This window comes from Rhinatrema bivittatum, chromosome 2, assembly GCF_901001135.1.
Source record: "Rhinatrema bivittatum chromosome 2, aRhiBiv1.1, whole genome shotgun sequence".
NCBI classification, from domain to species: Eukaryota; Metazoa; Chordata; class Amphibia; order Gymnophiona; family Rhinatrematidae; genus Rhinatrema; species Rhinatrema bivittatum.
Window position 1 is genome coordinate 493,786,519 of NC_042616.1, and position 13,047 is coordinate 493,799,565.

The following is a 13,047-nucleotide window of genomic DNA, read 5'->3' on the forward strand; positions in this document are numbered from 1 at the left end:
ACATAGAAGGAGTCTAAGCAGAGGCTCAGTACTCACAGAGAGGCAGACTTTTAAGCTGTGGCAGTGCAGGGAATATGGCTACCAGTAGGACCTCCAAGCCATAGGGCTTGGAGGGCTGATCAGCAGGGAACAGGGCCCATTAAAGGCTTCTACCGGCAGGAGGAGAGCACTGCTCACAAATTCTCATAGGAAATCAGGGAAGTGGCCCTGGGCCCTATATTTCGGGGGACCCTGCACACAGAGGCAATGTCACCAGTACATGCTGGTCGTATGAAAGAAGATATCATGTTAGCTGCACACTGGAAGAAGCAGTGTTAGCAGCATATCAGGACTTAAAAGCATGCGTTCTCATCAACCACACTTTGGAAGCAAGCAGCCACTGAATGAAAGGGGTGCTTGCCTTAACCCACAGAGGAAGGGACAATGTCTTTGGATCTCCTGAGATAAAGTTACAAACATTTTCCAGCTGAGTAATCATAGTCAAACAGGTGTCTGCGAGAGTGCTGGCTGGGGTATGTAGGGGGAGAGGAGGGAGAGTGCTGGTTAGAGTCTGTTTGAAAGAGAATGATGGTTGGGATCTGTTGGAGGAGGGGCAGGAGAGTGCTGGCTGGGTCAGTTCAGGGTGTGAAGAGAGTGCTAGCTGAGTCTTAGGGGGATGGGAGGGGGAGAAGAGTGCTGGCAGATGTCGGAGGGAAAAGGGGGAAGAGTAGTAGCAGGCTCCACAGCCAGGGCTGTCATGTGTTCTGTGCATGTGGTGGAGAGAAGTGTGGTGAGTTAGTATCAGATGGTCAGGACAAGCCTCCCCCCCTTTTCAGTCTCAGGGGGGGCCCCCACTCTGGCTGGTTTGTCCTGGGCCCACAACTCCTTAGGGCAAGGCTTCCCAAATCTGTCCTGGAGACTCCACAGCCAGTTGGGTTTTCCACATATCTACAATGACTATACATGAGATAAATTTGCATATACTGAGTCTCTAGGATATGGAAATTTATCTCATGCATATTCATTGTGGATATTCAGAAAACCCTGGCTGTGGGGTTCTCAGGACAGGTTTGGGAAGCCTTGCCTTAGGGTCAGCCCTGAATGGGTGATATGCTTGTTACATTTTCTGCTAATTCTTGCTGCTGCTGACAACTTTGATGAAAGCATTGGCATCATAATCCCAAATCGACCTGTTGAGAAGACGGGCTTGCAGATGTTTTCCCTCTTTCCAGAATTTGCACTGTCTTGTCATGCTATTTATTTCACCAACATAATCTGTTTAGTTAATCAGTACAGTATGCCTACACACGGAAACACCACCATTTGTACTGTTTGCTCAAGGACTGCTCTATGTCCAGAGGCTGGGGTAGGACTCACCACAGTGGAGATTTCACAGGCGGTTTCTCTGTCACTTTGCTGAGGATCGCAGTACAGTCTCAGTTTCTGTATCTCTAACTGTGGGTTGTAGAAATGAAGCAGAACATTAGTTGCTGTCTGGGAGACACAGTGAACGTTTACACGATTCATTTTAAACATAGAATTTGCTTTACGACGTGGTTTTAAGGCAGGGCTTCCCAATGGTATGCAAATGTATCTCATGCATATTCATTGCGGATATCCCGAAAATCCGACTGGCTGTGGGGTCCCCAGGACAGGTTTGGGAAGACTTGTTTTAAGGTGTGAAGTTACTTCAAAGTTTTGGGCAGCACACATCTACAACTGCAACAGGAAGGTCTGGTGGAAAAACAGCCAAATCTATCAATATAGAAAGATATAGAGATAGAGAAATAGCGATAGAGAAATAGAGAAAGATATAGAGATAGAGAAATAGAGATAGAGAAATAGAGAAATAGAGAAAGATATAGAGATAGAGAAATAGAGATAGAGAAATATAGAAAGATATAGAGATAGAGAAATATAGATAGAGAAATATATTTTATTTTATTTATTTATTTATGTTTTTTATATACCGGTCTTCTTACATTATATGCAAATCAAATCGGTTTACAGAGAACTATTGAAAGGTTTGCTTGGGAGCAATTACATATAACGAATAACTTTTTGAACAAACAGATAAATAGAACTTTTTAAACAAAAGTTAAATAGAGAAATATATTAGACAAATACACTGAGTTATAAATGTCTAAATGTCTTAATGTTTTAAATAAAACTTTTAAATAGCCTTTATAAAGGAAGAAGAAATAAAAATAGATAGCGAAAAGACAATGTCTAACTCAAACATGGTATTAGGAATTATTCCTATTCCTAAATGTATAGATGTCTTGCTGGAAACAGAAGTCATTGGAAAACTAACTTTCGCTTGAGTGCATCGACTGAACCATTGTGGGAAAGAAAATGAAGAGGAGGGGAGTAGGGTGGAGCTGGAGATATGCATTTTAGAGCGTGGCAGATCTAAAAATAACAAATTGAAAGCTGCTTGTGAGTAGTCAGGGAAATGCTTGACTGAATAGCCAAGTTTTCAGATTTTTCTTGAATGACTGGTGGGAGGGGTCTTGTCTTAGTTCTAGTGGAAGTGAATTCCATAGAGAAGGGCTTGCGGTGGAAAAAGCTCTATTCCTTAATGGAGTTTTGGCTTGAGGGATGACCAGGGTGTTTTGGTAGGCTTTTCTGATAGGTCTTGTTGATTTGATGGTGCGTAGTTGATGTGTAAGATCGATTGGAGCTATATTGTTTATGGATTTGTGAATAAGGGTCATGACTTTGTAGAAGATTCTAAATTTAATTGGAAGCCAGTGAAGATTGTAGAGGATGGGCGAGATGTGGTCTCTTTTATTAGAATTGGTCAGGACCCTAGCTGCTGAATTTAGAACCATCTGGAGGGGTTTGATTGTAGAGGCTGGTAGATCAAGTAGCAATGCGTTGCAGTAGTCCATTTTGGTGAGAATAATTGATTGTAGGACGAGACGGAAGTCATGGGCGTGTAGTAAGGGTTTTAACTTTTTCAGAACTTGTAATTTGAAAAAGCATTCTTTGGTTGTATTATTTACAAATCTTTTTAGGTTCAGTTGATTGTCAAGAAGAACGCCTCTTACATAGGATGTATTTTTGAGGTTGTTAAGAATGGGTGTAAGTGGATTGTGATCAGCGATGTCTTTTTGTGGTTGATCAATTATAATGGATGGGATATATAGAGATATATATAGATATATAGAGATATAGTTAGATTTAGATAGATATAAAGACAGAGATATAGATAGATAATATAGATAGATAAATATAGAGACAGATTTAGATAGATAGATACAGATCAGGGTTTCCCAACTCACTTCTGGAGGCACACCTATCCAGTTGGGTTTTCAGGATTGCTGCAATGAATATGCATGAGATAAATTTGCACATCCCGTGTCTGTAATGTATGCAAATCTATCTCATGCATATTCTTTATGGATATCTAGAAAACCCAATTGGTTAGGCATGCCTCCAGGAGGGGTTTGGGAAACAATGATATACAGTAGATAGATATAAAGATAGATATAGAAATAAATAGATAACTAGATATAGAGATAGATACAGAGATAGATAAACAGATATAGAGATAAATAGATATAGAGATAGATATAGAGATAGATAGATAGATAGATTGCCCACATTGCTGTAAAGGCTGTCTGGACTTTTTACTTGTGGAATTTATACCTGTTTCAGAAGGAAATTATGGTAATCCAGAGATATTTGCACTGCTTTTTCTGTGGATACCTTTTCTGACCTAAACAGCGTACATAATTTTGAAAATGAAAATCTATGCATTTTGTTGCCTTCCCTGATCTGATCTCATTCTGGTAACACTTCTGCTACAATGTGGGTGAAAGTAGGTATGTTGTGGAACTATACACATACTTTTCCTGGCATTCAAGGTGGGCAATTTTCAAATAGTCAATTTCCTTGGGTAAAACGCTTTCACTTGTGAAAATTGCTATAAAAATTATCCCCCCCCCCCTTTATTCATAAGTGTAAGAAGCTTGGTATCGGTGGGCTCTTAGTGCTGTGGTGTGGTTGGCTCAACCTAGCAGTTGAGCCTACTAGGCCCATTCCGACAGCTAGCGGACACGCCCTTTGGTGGGATAAACTGGAGCTTCACATATACCAGCCGCCTTCCCCCACTGGTTCAATCCTTAGGTTCTGGTGTCTGGCAGGACTTAGGAGGGTCCCTAGGGTGGTCAGGCAGATGAGAGTCCAAAGGTAGACTGAAGTCAGGGCTGGTGGCAGACAGGAGGTACCAAGGACAGGCCAGAGGTTGGGGCAGGCAGCAGACAGGGCATAGTCAGATTCAAGGCAATGATCAGGTCCAGACAGCAATCAAGGAAAGATCCAAGCAAAGATCCAAATCCAGGAACACAAGCCGAGGGAAGACAAGGAGAGAAAAGACAAAGACAAGGACCAGGCGAAGGGCAAAAACAATGGCTAGGGCACAGCTGGGCAAGACAGTAAAGGATAGATCAAGGCAAGAGCAAAGCAAGGCAGACAATAATTCAGGAACAAGGCAGGAAGGCGAGAGCAAGATAGGAACATAAGAACAGGAAGAGGAACGGAAACTCTGAAACACAGGAACGAAGGCAACATGCACTGAAGCACAGGGCATATTAAGAGACCTGTTGCTGAGGTGTCTGATGCTCCTCTGAAGGAGCCTTTAGTAGGAGGGGCCCAGTGATGTCATCTGAAGGCGCAGTGGCAGCCTTTCCATTGCGGGCCCTGTAAGGGTGTGAACATTGGGCGCGCATGCACCTAAAGGGAGCTGGGAGTGTGGCAGCATGGCGGCGTCTCATGGCTCGCTTGGTGTCATTGGTCTGTGAGCGGTATCTCAGCAGTGGGAAGGCTTCGGAGGCATCTGGATGAGTGAGGCAGGGCCATCCCACAAGCCACCAAATGTAACAATAAGTAGGTTTTATCTATGTCCAGCCTTGCTTAATTAAGTAATCAATTATACCTTTTCTTGTGGTAGACTGCAGCCTAAGGGCTGGAAAACTAAGCTTAGAATTATTGCTTTAAAGGGCAACATATAATCATCCAATCACAATTATCTTTTATTTTGAGCAAAACTAACATCAGTGAGCTTATATATTAAATACTTCTAATCACCATTCTGAGAAAATGCAAAGTCCTCAAAGAAGTCAAGCTCTGGAGTGGGTTTTCGATTTGAGCCACTTCTGAAGCAGACTAAGCATGGTTCAGATTTTCCAGCCTAATTTTTGTCAAGAGCTGGCTAGAATCCATTTAGTGTAATTCACCAAAATCTAAATCAGGTTTACGCTTGATGACCTGGGACAAAGGTATTTCATGAACTTGATATTCACTTGACATCTCTTGGCTGTAAGATTGCTCCACAAAAATATATTATAGCTTTGGTGGATGAGTTACTTAGGACATATTAAATCTTTTGACGAACCCCCTAACCCCACTTGTTGAGCTTGGCAAAGCTCAGAAAATTCAAACTGACTCATATTATGATCTGCCAAGGCTGACTTATAGAATACATCACGGCAAGCTAGACACATTTAAGCCAGAGCAGGTTTATTTCTTCCTTGGAAAAAGATGGAAAATGTTAATTAATCCAGTCTAAACTGAACATCCCAGCCAGATCACATCTGGTTTGCCCATGCCAGGTTAGAACAATCTTAACGTGGCCACACTACATTATTACAATCTTTGATTCCTGAGGTGTGATTCAGAAACCTTCCAGGTCTGAGAATGACTTCACAGTATGTATTAACCATTCTGAATATGTTCAGATTTTCTCTTGCATCACAGATGGCACTGTAAAAATCTTAAGATATATCATGGAGGCAGTAAACAGCAAGGCTTCACTCTTCAGTGTCTCCAAATACCATAAAAATATATATTTCACATCGTTATTAATGGAGACTATTCCAGTGCTTGTGAGTTAAGGTGCGTAATGGGACAGCTTGCCTCCAGAGAAGGGAAAAGATGTACTTATAACAGTTTATCTCCCTATTTGGGGCACTCTGTGCAAATACATGTTATTAATGAGAGGAAAAGATTTGTTTTTTAAATCCCCTTTTACATACAGGAACAGTTGTGTCCGTTGCCACCTGCTTGGCCACTTGAGTTCTGCCATTAATGTAAATTGGTCCAGTTTCTTCCAGCGGATTTCTCTGAATGAGCTCATCATCCACAAACAAACTGACAGCTTCTTCCTTAACTAGGAGTTTCAGTTGGTGCCAATTCTCATCAAAGAGCTCCTGGGAAATTAAGTTCAAATAAAATACATCGTTAAGAACAAGAAAAATGACATCCACCACAACCATTCAATTTAGTCATGCTTCCCCGGGCTATGAATTATTGGACCTCCTCAAATGCCACTGAAAAATACACAAAATAAGACAAAGCTATAAATAATAGCTGCTCTGCTTCGAGACAATGAGTTGATGTCTTGCTAACAGGCCGATACAGTACAGTGCGCTCCGATGGAGCGCACTGTTAACCTGCCCTTGGACGCGCGTTTTCCCTTACCCCTTGTTCAGTAAGGGGCGGAAAACGTGCGTCCAACCCGCGGCACCTAATAGCGCCCTCAACATAAAATGCATGTTGATGGCCCTATTAGGTATGCCTGCGCGATACAGAAAGTAAAATATGCAGCCAAGCTGCACATTTTACTTTCAGAAATTAACGCCTACCCAAAGGTAGGCGCTAGTTTCTGCCGGCACTGGGAAAGTGCACAGAAAAGCAGTAAAAACTGCTTTTCTGTGCACCCTCCGACTTAATATCCTGGCGATATTAAGTCAGAGGTCCTGAAGAATAAAAAAAGTAAAAAAAAAAGAAAAAAAAATTAAAATGGGCCTGCGGCTGTCGGGTCGAAAACTGGACGCTCAATTTTGCCGGCGTCCAGTTTCTGAGCCCGTGGCTGTCAGCGGGCTCGAGAACCGACGCCAGCAAAATTGAGCGTCGGCTGTCAAACCCGCTGACAGCCGCCGCTCCGGGTCAAAAGGAGGCGCTAGGGACGCGCTAGTGTCCCTAGCGCCTCCTTTTGCTCATTTCTACCGCACCACCTAATTTAAATACGGGAGAGCGGGCGTTCGTCCGCTCTCCCGTGGACTTTACTGAATCGGCCTGAAAGTAAGAGTTGATTGGGGTTTCTAACCCGCCACATGCTGATGGATTTCCCCATAAATCCCCTCCTGCTCTGAAAGTGCCTCGTTGTTAGGTGATTTAGTGAAAGGCTGAAAAATCAAGTTCTTTCTTACCTGTAACTGGGGAGTCTTAAAGCTTAAAATCTGAGACTTCGATTTCATTGTAACTGTGGTAAAGGCGACAGATTTATCTTTTCCATTCAAGGTTACGGATGCCTGGACTGTCCCCTGCTTTGACAAGATTCTCCACAAGTCGAATATGTCATCGTTGGTAGGAGATTTTAAACGCAGGGTGGCCACAAAAACATAAGAAGGAGGAAGCCCTTCTGGAAATACAGCCCTGCAGAAACAAAAGGCATTCATTCCTTCCTAATCTCTGGCCAAAATGTAAGATACTAAGCTATAAATGTACTTACAGAAGATATTGAATCATGCTTTATATCAAACAATATTCCTCTGGAAGAAAGCACTGGCAGAAAACGCTATCAGATCAGTCAAGCTACAAATTTAGCTTTTTAAAATGTAATTTTTTCCCTTCTTTTTGCTCTTCTTTATTTTTTTTTCCTTCTCAGAAGGTTGCATTCTTCTAGCAGCCCCATTCCATCATGGCAGGCGGCCGTGTATATGAGGTCTCTGCTGCTGTGAGGCCTGTCCACCTCTTCCCTCAGCAGGACTTGAGCTGGGACTGATTTGATTTGGCATGAGCAAGGACCTCTGCCAGGTTAGGATCCTGAGTTCCATCGCTTACTCATTCCTTGAGCGCCCTAGAGCCTCCTGATCGAACATAAGCAGCCTTGTGAAAATATGAGCAGGGCATGAGTAGGCAACATCTCATTGCCCCTATCCTCCTCCCCCCCCCCCCCCCCATCTTGGGGGGATTGGGGCAATGAGATGTTAGAGTAAGACTTTTTATTTATTTATTTATTTTTTAACAAGGAAAGGTTCCAATTCCTCACTCTGCCTTATAATATTTGCCGGTCATACCTTGTATGTTCAGTCACGTCAATATCAGATGTCAGAAGGTAGGCTTTTTCGGAAATCAGGGACCCAGGGATAACTTGGCCTTTCTGATCAATTCTCATCCCCACCAGCAGCTCAAATCCCTTCTCGTCACGGGATGCTACGGGGATTCTGGTAGGGCATACTGATTCTGTGCAAGAAAGAACACACCATTACAAGCCCTAAGGTTTACTGTGCGCCGTTCAATTAGTTTACAATAGCAGAAGTTTGAAAAGAAAGGTACCTGGCTGGAGATACTATTTTTGAATAGAGATGTGAATCGGAACCGGAATCGGTTCGGTTCCGGTTCCGATTCAAATCTTATAATTTTTATCGTCCGGCCCGATTGGTTTTTTGTTTATCGGCTGCGCCCAATCCGATAAACAAAAAACCCACCCCGACCCTTTAAACCTGACCCCTTAGCTTCCCCCACCCTCCCAAACCCCCCCAAAACGTTTTAAAATCACCTGGTGGTCCAGGGGGGCGCGGGGAGCAATCTCCCGCTCTCGGGCCGTCAGCTGCACTAATAAAAATGGCGCCGATGGCCTTTTGCCCTTACCATGTGGCAGGGTATCCGTGCCATTGGCCGGCCCCTGTCACATGGTAGGAGCACTGGGTGGCCCGCGCCATCTTTAAAAATGGCGAGGGCCATCCAGTGGATGGCCAGCGCCATCTTTAAAAATGGCGCGGGCCATCCAGTGGATGGCCGGCACCATCTTTAAAAATGGTGCCGACCATCCAGTGCTCCTACCATGTGACAGGGGCTGGCCAATGGCATGGATACCCTGTCACATGGTAAGGGCAAATGGCCATCGGCGCCATTTTTATTAGTGGCAGCCGACAGCCCGAGAGCGGGTGATCGGTCCTGGGGCTTCCACTGGTCCACCAGGTGATTTTAAAATGTTTTGGGGAGGTTTGGGAGGATGGAGGAAGGTAAGGGATTCATTTTAAAGGGTCGGGGGGTTTAGGGGTTGTTTTGGTGTGCCGGTTTTCCCGCCATCCCCTCAAATAATTCCCATTAGTGGACACAAACCCGATTAACGATTTTTCACGATAAATCGGGGGAATTTCTATTGTATCGCACTCTTTAACGATTTTTGACGATTTAAAAAATATCGGACGATATTTTAAATCATCAAAAAATGATTCACATCCCTATTTTTGAACAGGGTGATTTTTGCAGCCATTTCCGTGAGTAAAACAGTGTCTTACCCATGGAAACAGGCTCTTTGGAAGTTTCCCATCCTCGATGCAGGTAAACGTCTGGGCATTGTTCTACAACGCATGTTAAGTTTTACCTGCATTGCCAGGATGTGTTCCCGAGGATGCGTTTAGGCTGGGGGAGGGAATTAACATTCATAAATGACATACATAAATTTTCAAATTTACATACATTGTGCCCAAGGGAAAAAGTACCTGCAGTAACAGCAAATGAAAATCTCTCTGGGTACTTTTTCCCAAGGGCAGTAATCAAAGCAAAACTATACGCATGGTTTTGCTTTCATTATTGGTGCACACCCTGCGAATCAAAAGTACTGGTGGTGTTTGCACCAATGTAGGCAATTTGATTATTGCTCCCTAAGAACATAATAACATAACAAGTGCCATTCTGGTTCAGACGAATGGTCCAAGACCAACATCCTATTTCCGTCAGTGGCCAATCCAGGTCACTCAGAAGTACCTGGCAGATCTTTATGGTAAGATCCCTTCCCTGTTGTTCATTCCAGAACTAAGAGGTGGCAAGTCCCACATCTGCTTGGTTAATAATGGCACCTGGCTTCCAGAAATGGCTCCAAATCATTTTTTAAACCCAGCTATGATTTAGGAGAGATAGGAAATTTATTTCAAGTTGTGAGTGGAGTGTCTTGGGCTTCTTGTTTCATTTACTGTCTCCTTTCCTATTGTTTGGTCTTTGTCATTTGGTATGCTTGTGAGGGTGGGTGTCTGTCTATTGATCTCTGTCTATACCAAGTTGTATTTTTTTCCCTCTGCATTAGGGTTTGCAAGAGAGGTAAGAGAGATGGTGACATGGAAAAGATGAATTATGTAAGGGGATGAGAAACTCTACAGCTGGATGGGCATGGTGCAAGTATGGTTAGGAGGACAAGCATTGAAGAGAGTGCAAGGAGTGGAAAAAAAACAAGAGAGGGCAAGGTGTGTGAGGAAGAGCACTGGAGTGGAAGTAGTGTGGCAAAGGGAATTAAAAGTTGAGGGGAAAAAAAGGTGGAGGAGGAGAGCAGAAAGGAGACGGAGGTAGAAGAGGGAGGAGTGTCAACAGTCAAACCTCAGTAGCCTGAGAGAGAAGCAGAGTAGGAATGCAGAGGAAAAGAGAAAAGAATAGCATGGGAGGAGCTGTCTGAGAGGCAGGGACTTGCCACAGCATGGACTATGGACGCAAGTGGTGGGGGAGGTAGGACTGAGCACCAATGAGCATGTGGCAGGGCCATGTTTGTTGATGCTGGGAGAAGAATGTTAAGGTCCTGTAATGCATCATCAATAATTACATATCCTGTTTGATAAAGATACCACATGGAAGTCTTAGCTGTGACAATATCCTTATTTATATCCCCAGTTAAAGCTAAAGCTTGTTTCCAAAGAAGGGGGAGATTGCCTTAATACCTTAGGTAGCAAAGCCCCTCTGTATTTTACAAGTCTGTGTGTCATGTCAGACAAGAAAGACAGGGAGAACTGCAGGTGCACGTCCATGGCTTTGTTTGACACTAGTAAGGTGTAACCTGAAAATGAAAGGGTACGTGATGATTGGCTGGCAAAGCAACCAGTGAAGTAGCATTTGGAACCAACCTATTCCAACACATCCCCATAAGTCAAACATGAATGCCAGACTGCATTCTTTAAGCCCCACCTCACCTTCACATAATTTCTGCTGCATGGCTTCCTTTATTCGCTCTATCATAGTGTAATCTTCAGCGTAGAACACATAAGCTGATGAAGGCTTGTTGGCAATATCCACAAGCTCAGAGTATGTTATATCAGAGCCAACCCCCACGGCAAACATTATGATCCCCTGGGTCCTGGCATCTACTGAGGAATTCACAACAGAGTCCTGGGATTTCCCATCTGTAATCACAATGGCAATTTTTTTCTTGGCCACATTGGCTCTTTTTGACACGGGGAAAACATTTTCTCTGGCAAATTGGATGGCAAGTCCAGTCTGCGTATTTCCTCCTAAATATTCCATAGTCTTGAGAGCAGCAATCAGCTCCTGACTTGTGAGATGTTCCCCTAGCGATATCTCTAAGCGTGGGGCATCACTGTACTGTATAACAGCCACTTGTGTGTACGAAGGCCCAATGTCAAAGCCGCTGGTCATGTTAACAAGCCAGTTTTTGGTGGTCTCAAAATTTGTATCTCCAACACTCCAGGAACCATCAATGATGAAGACTAAATCATTCAAAGCTGTCCTGCATCCTGCCAAAACATTTATGAATATGATTAGTTCAGATCAGCAACTCTGTTGTAATAGCACATAGTACAATATTTAGTTATGTCAATGAATAATTGCAGCCTATGGGAAAATATACTGGCACTTGATCACATGCACACCCTCCTTATTTTCAAGAGTTGATATTACTTCCAATTGTAATAAGTCATGTACTACCACTAGTTACTTAAACAAAAGCAGTTGAATTTTCAAAGGAGCTATGCGCATAAATGTGATATGTGATATACTATCATAGCAATTTTGAAAAGTCAATTACCTGTGTTAAGTGCACTTAATATGGATAAAACCTATGGCCAATTAAATGGAATATATTGTAGCAATTTTCAAAAGCCCACTTTCATGGTTAAAGTGCATTTATTATACATGTAAAATGTGGTTTTAAGCATGTCAATGCTTTTGAAAAACAGGCTGTATTTAATATATATATTTTAATAATGAAATATTCTTAAAAAGTATGTACAAAGGTGCTTTACAGTATGCTTTTTCAAACTACTGTATATTTTATATTGTGGTTAGTGTAATAGATGTATGCACATCCTTCTTTTAAGTATTTTAGTGGGCTTTCAATAATTTAAATGCTTGGTTATTTATTTCAGATGTAGATATAATTAAACTTCTACAGCTATACGTTGTGAAGAAAATCTTAGCAATCTACCAATACATGCAACTTGCAAAATGTACATCCTGCATTTATGGTGTTAACTGCCTGTAACCTATGACATCTCAGATTTTATTCAGATGAGAAACCTGCTCTGACCAGCTCAATTTCAGTGCTTATCAATCAAAAGCAGAAGCCTCAGAGTTCAAGGTGTCATGTAATCATAGTGATAGGGGGATATTTTTGGTGTCTTTCTGTTCCATGTATGCACCACAGGGGTATGTATTTTACATGATTGTGTCAGATAGACATTTTCTGGATCCTGGAGTTGTGTAAGAAGTTTTGGGCTAGCCAGCCCGCAGAAGTCCTTCTCTTGTGAACAGAGCTGGCAGAACAACTAGGAGAGCTAGGGCTATGCCCAGGGTGCCGACCGTTAGTGGGTGTGAGCCAGGTGGGGGCCGCAAGCGGTGCCGCCGCCGCTCACCTGTTTTCTAAAAAGGAGATCGTTTTTATTTTGGCAAAGCATTTCCGATGGCAAATTCCACAGGAAGGAGGCTATTTCTGAGAAGTATCTATGGCAGGTGTTGGGGTGGGGTTTATGATGGCACGATCGGGGGGGGGGGGGGGAGCGGTGCAAGGCAGAAAGTTCCCAGAGCCCCTAATCCCCTTGCACTGGCCCTGCTTGTGAAGCCAACATGTAAGCACTAAGGACTAAACCAAATTCACTAGGTACTATAAATCCAAATGTATAGGATAGGGGCTACTTTTGGTTCATAAAGAGTGCATATGGGATTAATATAAATGCATCACATTTCCCTTCTTTACCCTTAGCACCAATAACTATCTTTAGCAGATTGCTGCACTCAAAGACAAACTCCTTCTATTAATTGGAGTGCGCCATACAG

The 13,047-nt window shown here is 42.9% G+C and overlaps 1 protein-coding gene across 1 annotated transcript in view; it reads right to left on the reverse strand.

Moving 5' to 3' along the window:
* The window catches only part of LOC115083340 (collagen alpha-1(XXI) chain-like), a 178,615-nt gene that overhangs the window by 144,667 nt on the left and 20,901 nt on the right, over positions 1-13,047 (reverse strand). The window contains exons 3-7 of the mRNA XM_029587142.1: positions 10,950-11,510; positions 8,067-8,232; positions 7,197-7,422; positions 6,021-6,194; positions 1,357-1,434 (exon numbers count right to left, since the gene is read on the reverse strand). Coding sequence (XP_029443002.1) covers positions 1,357-1,434; positions 6,021-6,194; positions 7,197-7,422; positions 8,067-8,232; positions 10,950-11,510 — 1,205 coding nt within the window. The remainder of the gene's footprint in view (positions 1-1,356; positions 1,435-6,020; positions 6,195-7,196; positions 7,423-8,066; positions 8,233-10,949; positions 11,511-13,047) is intronic.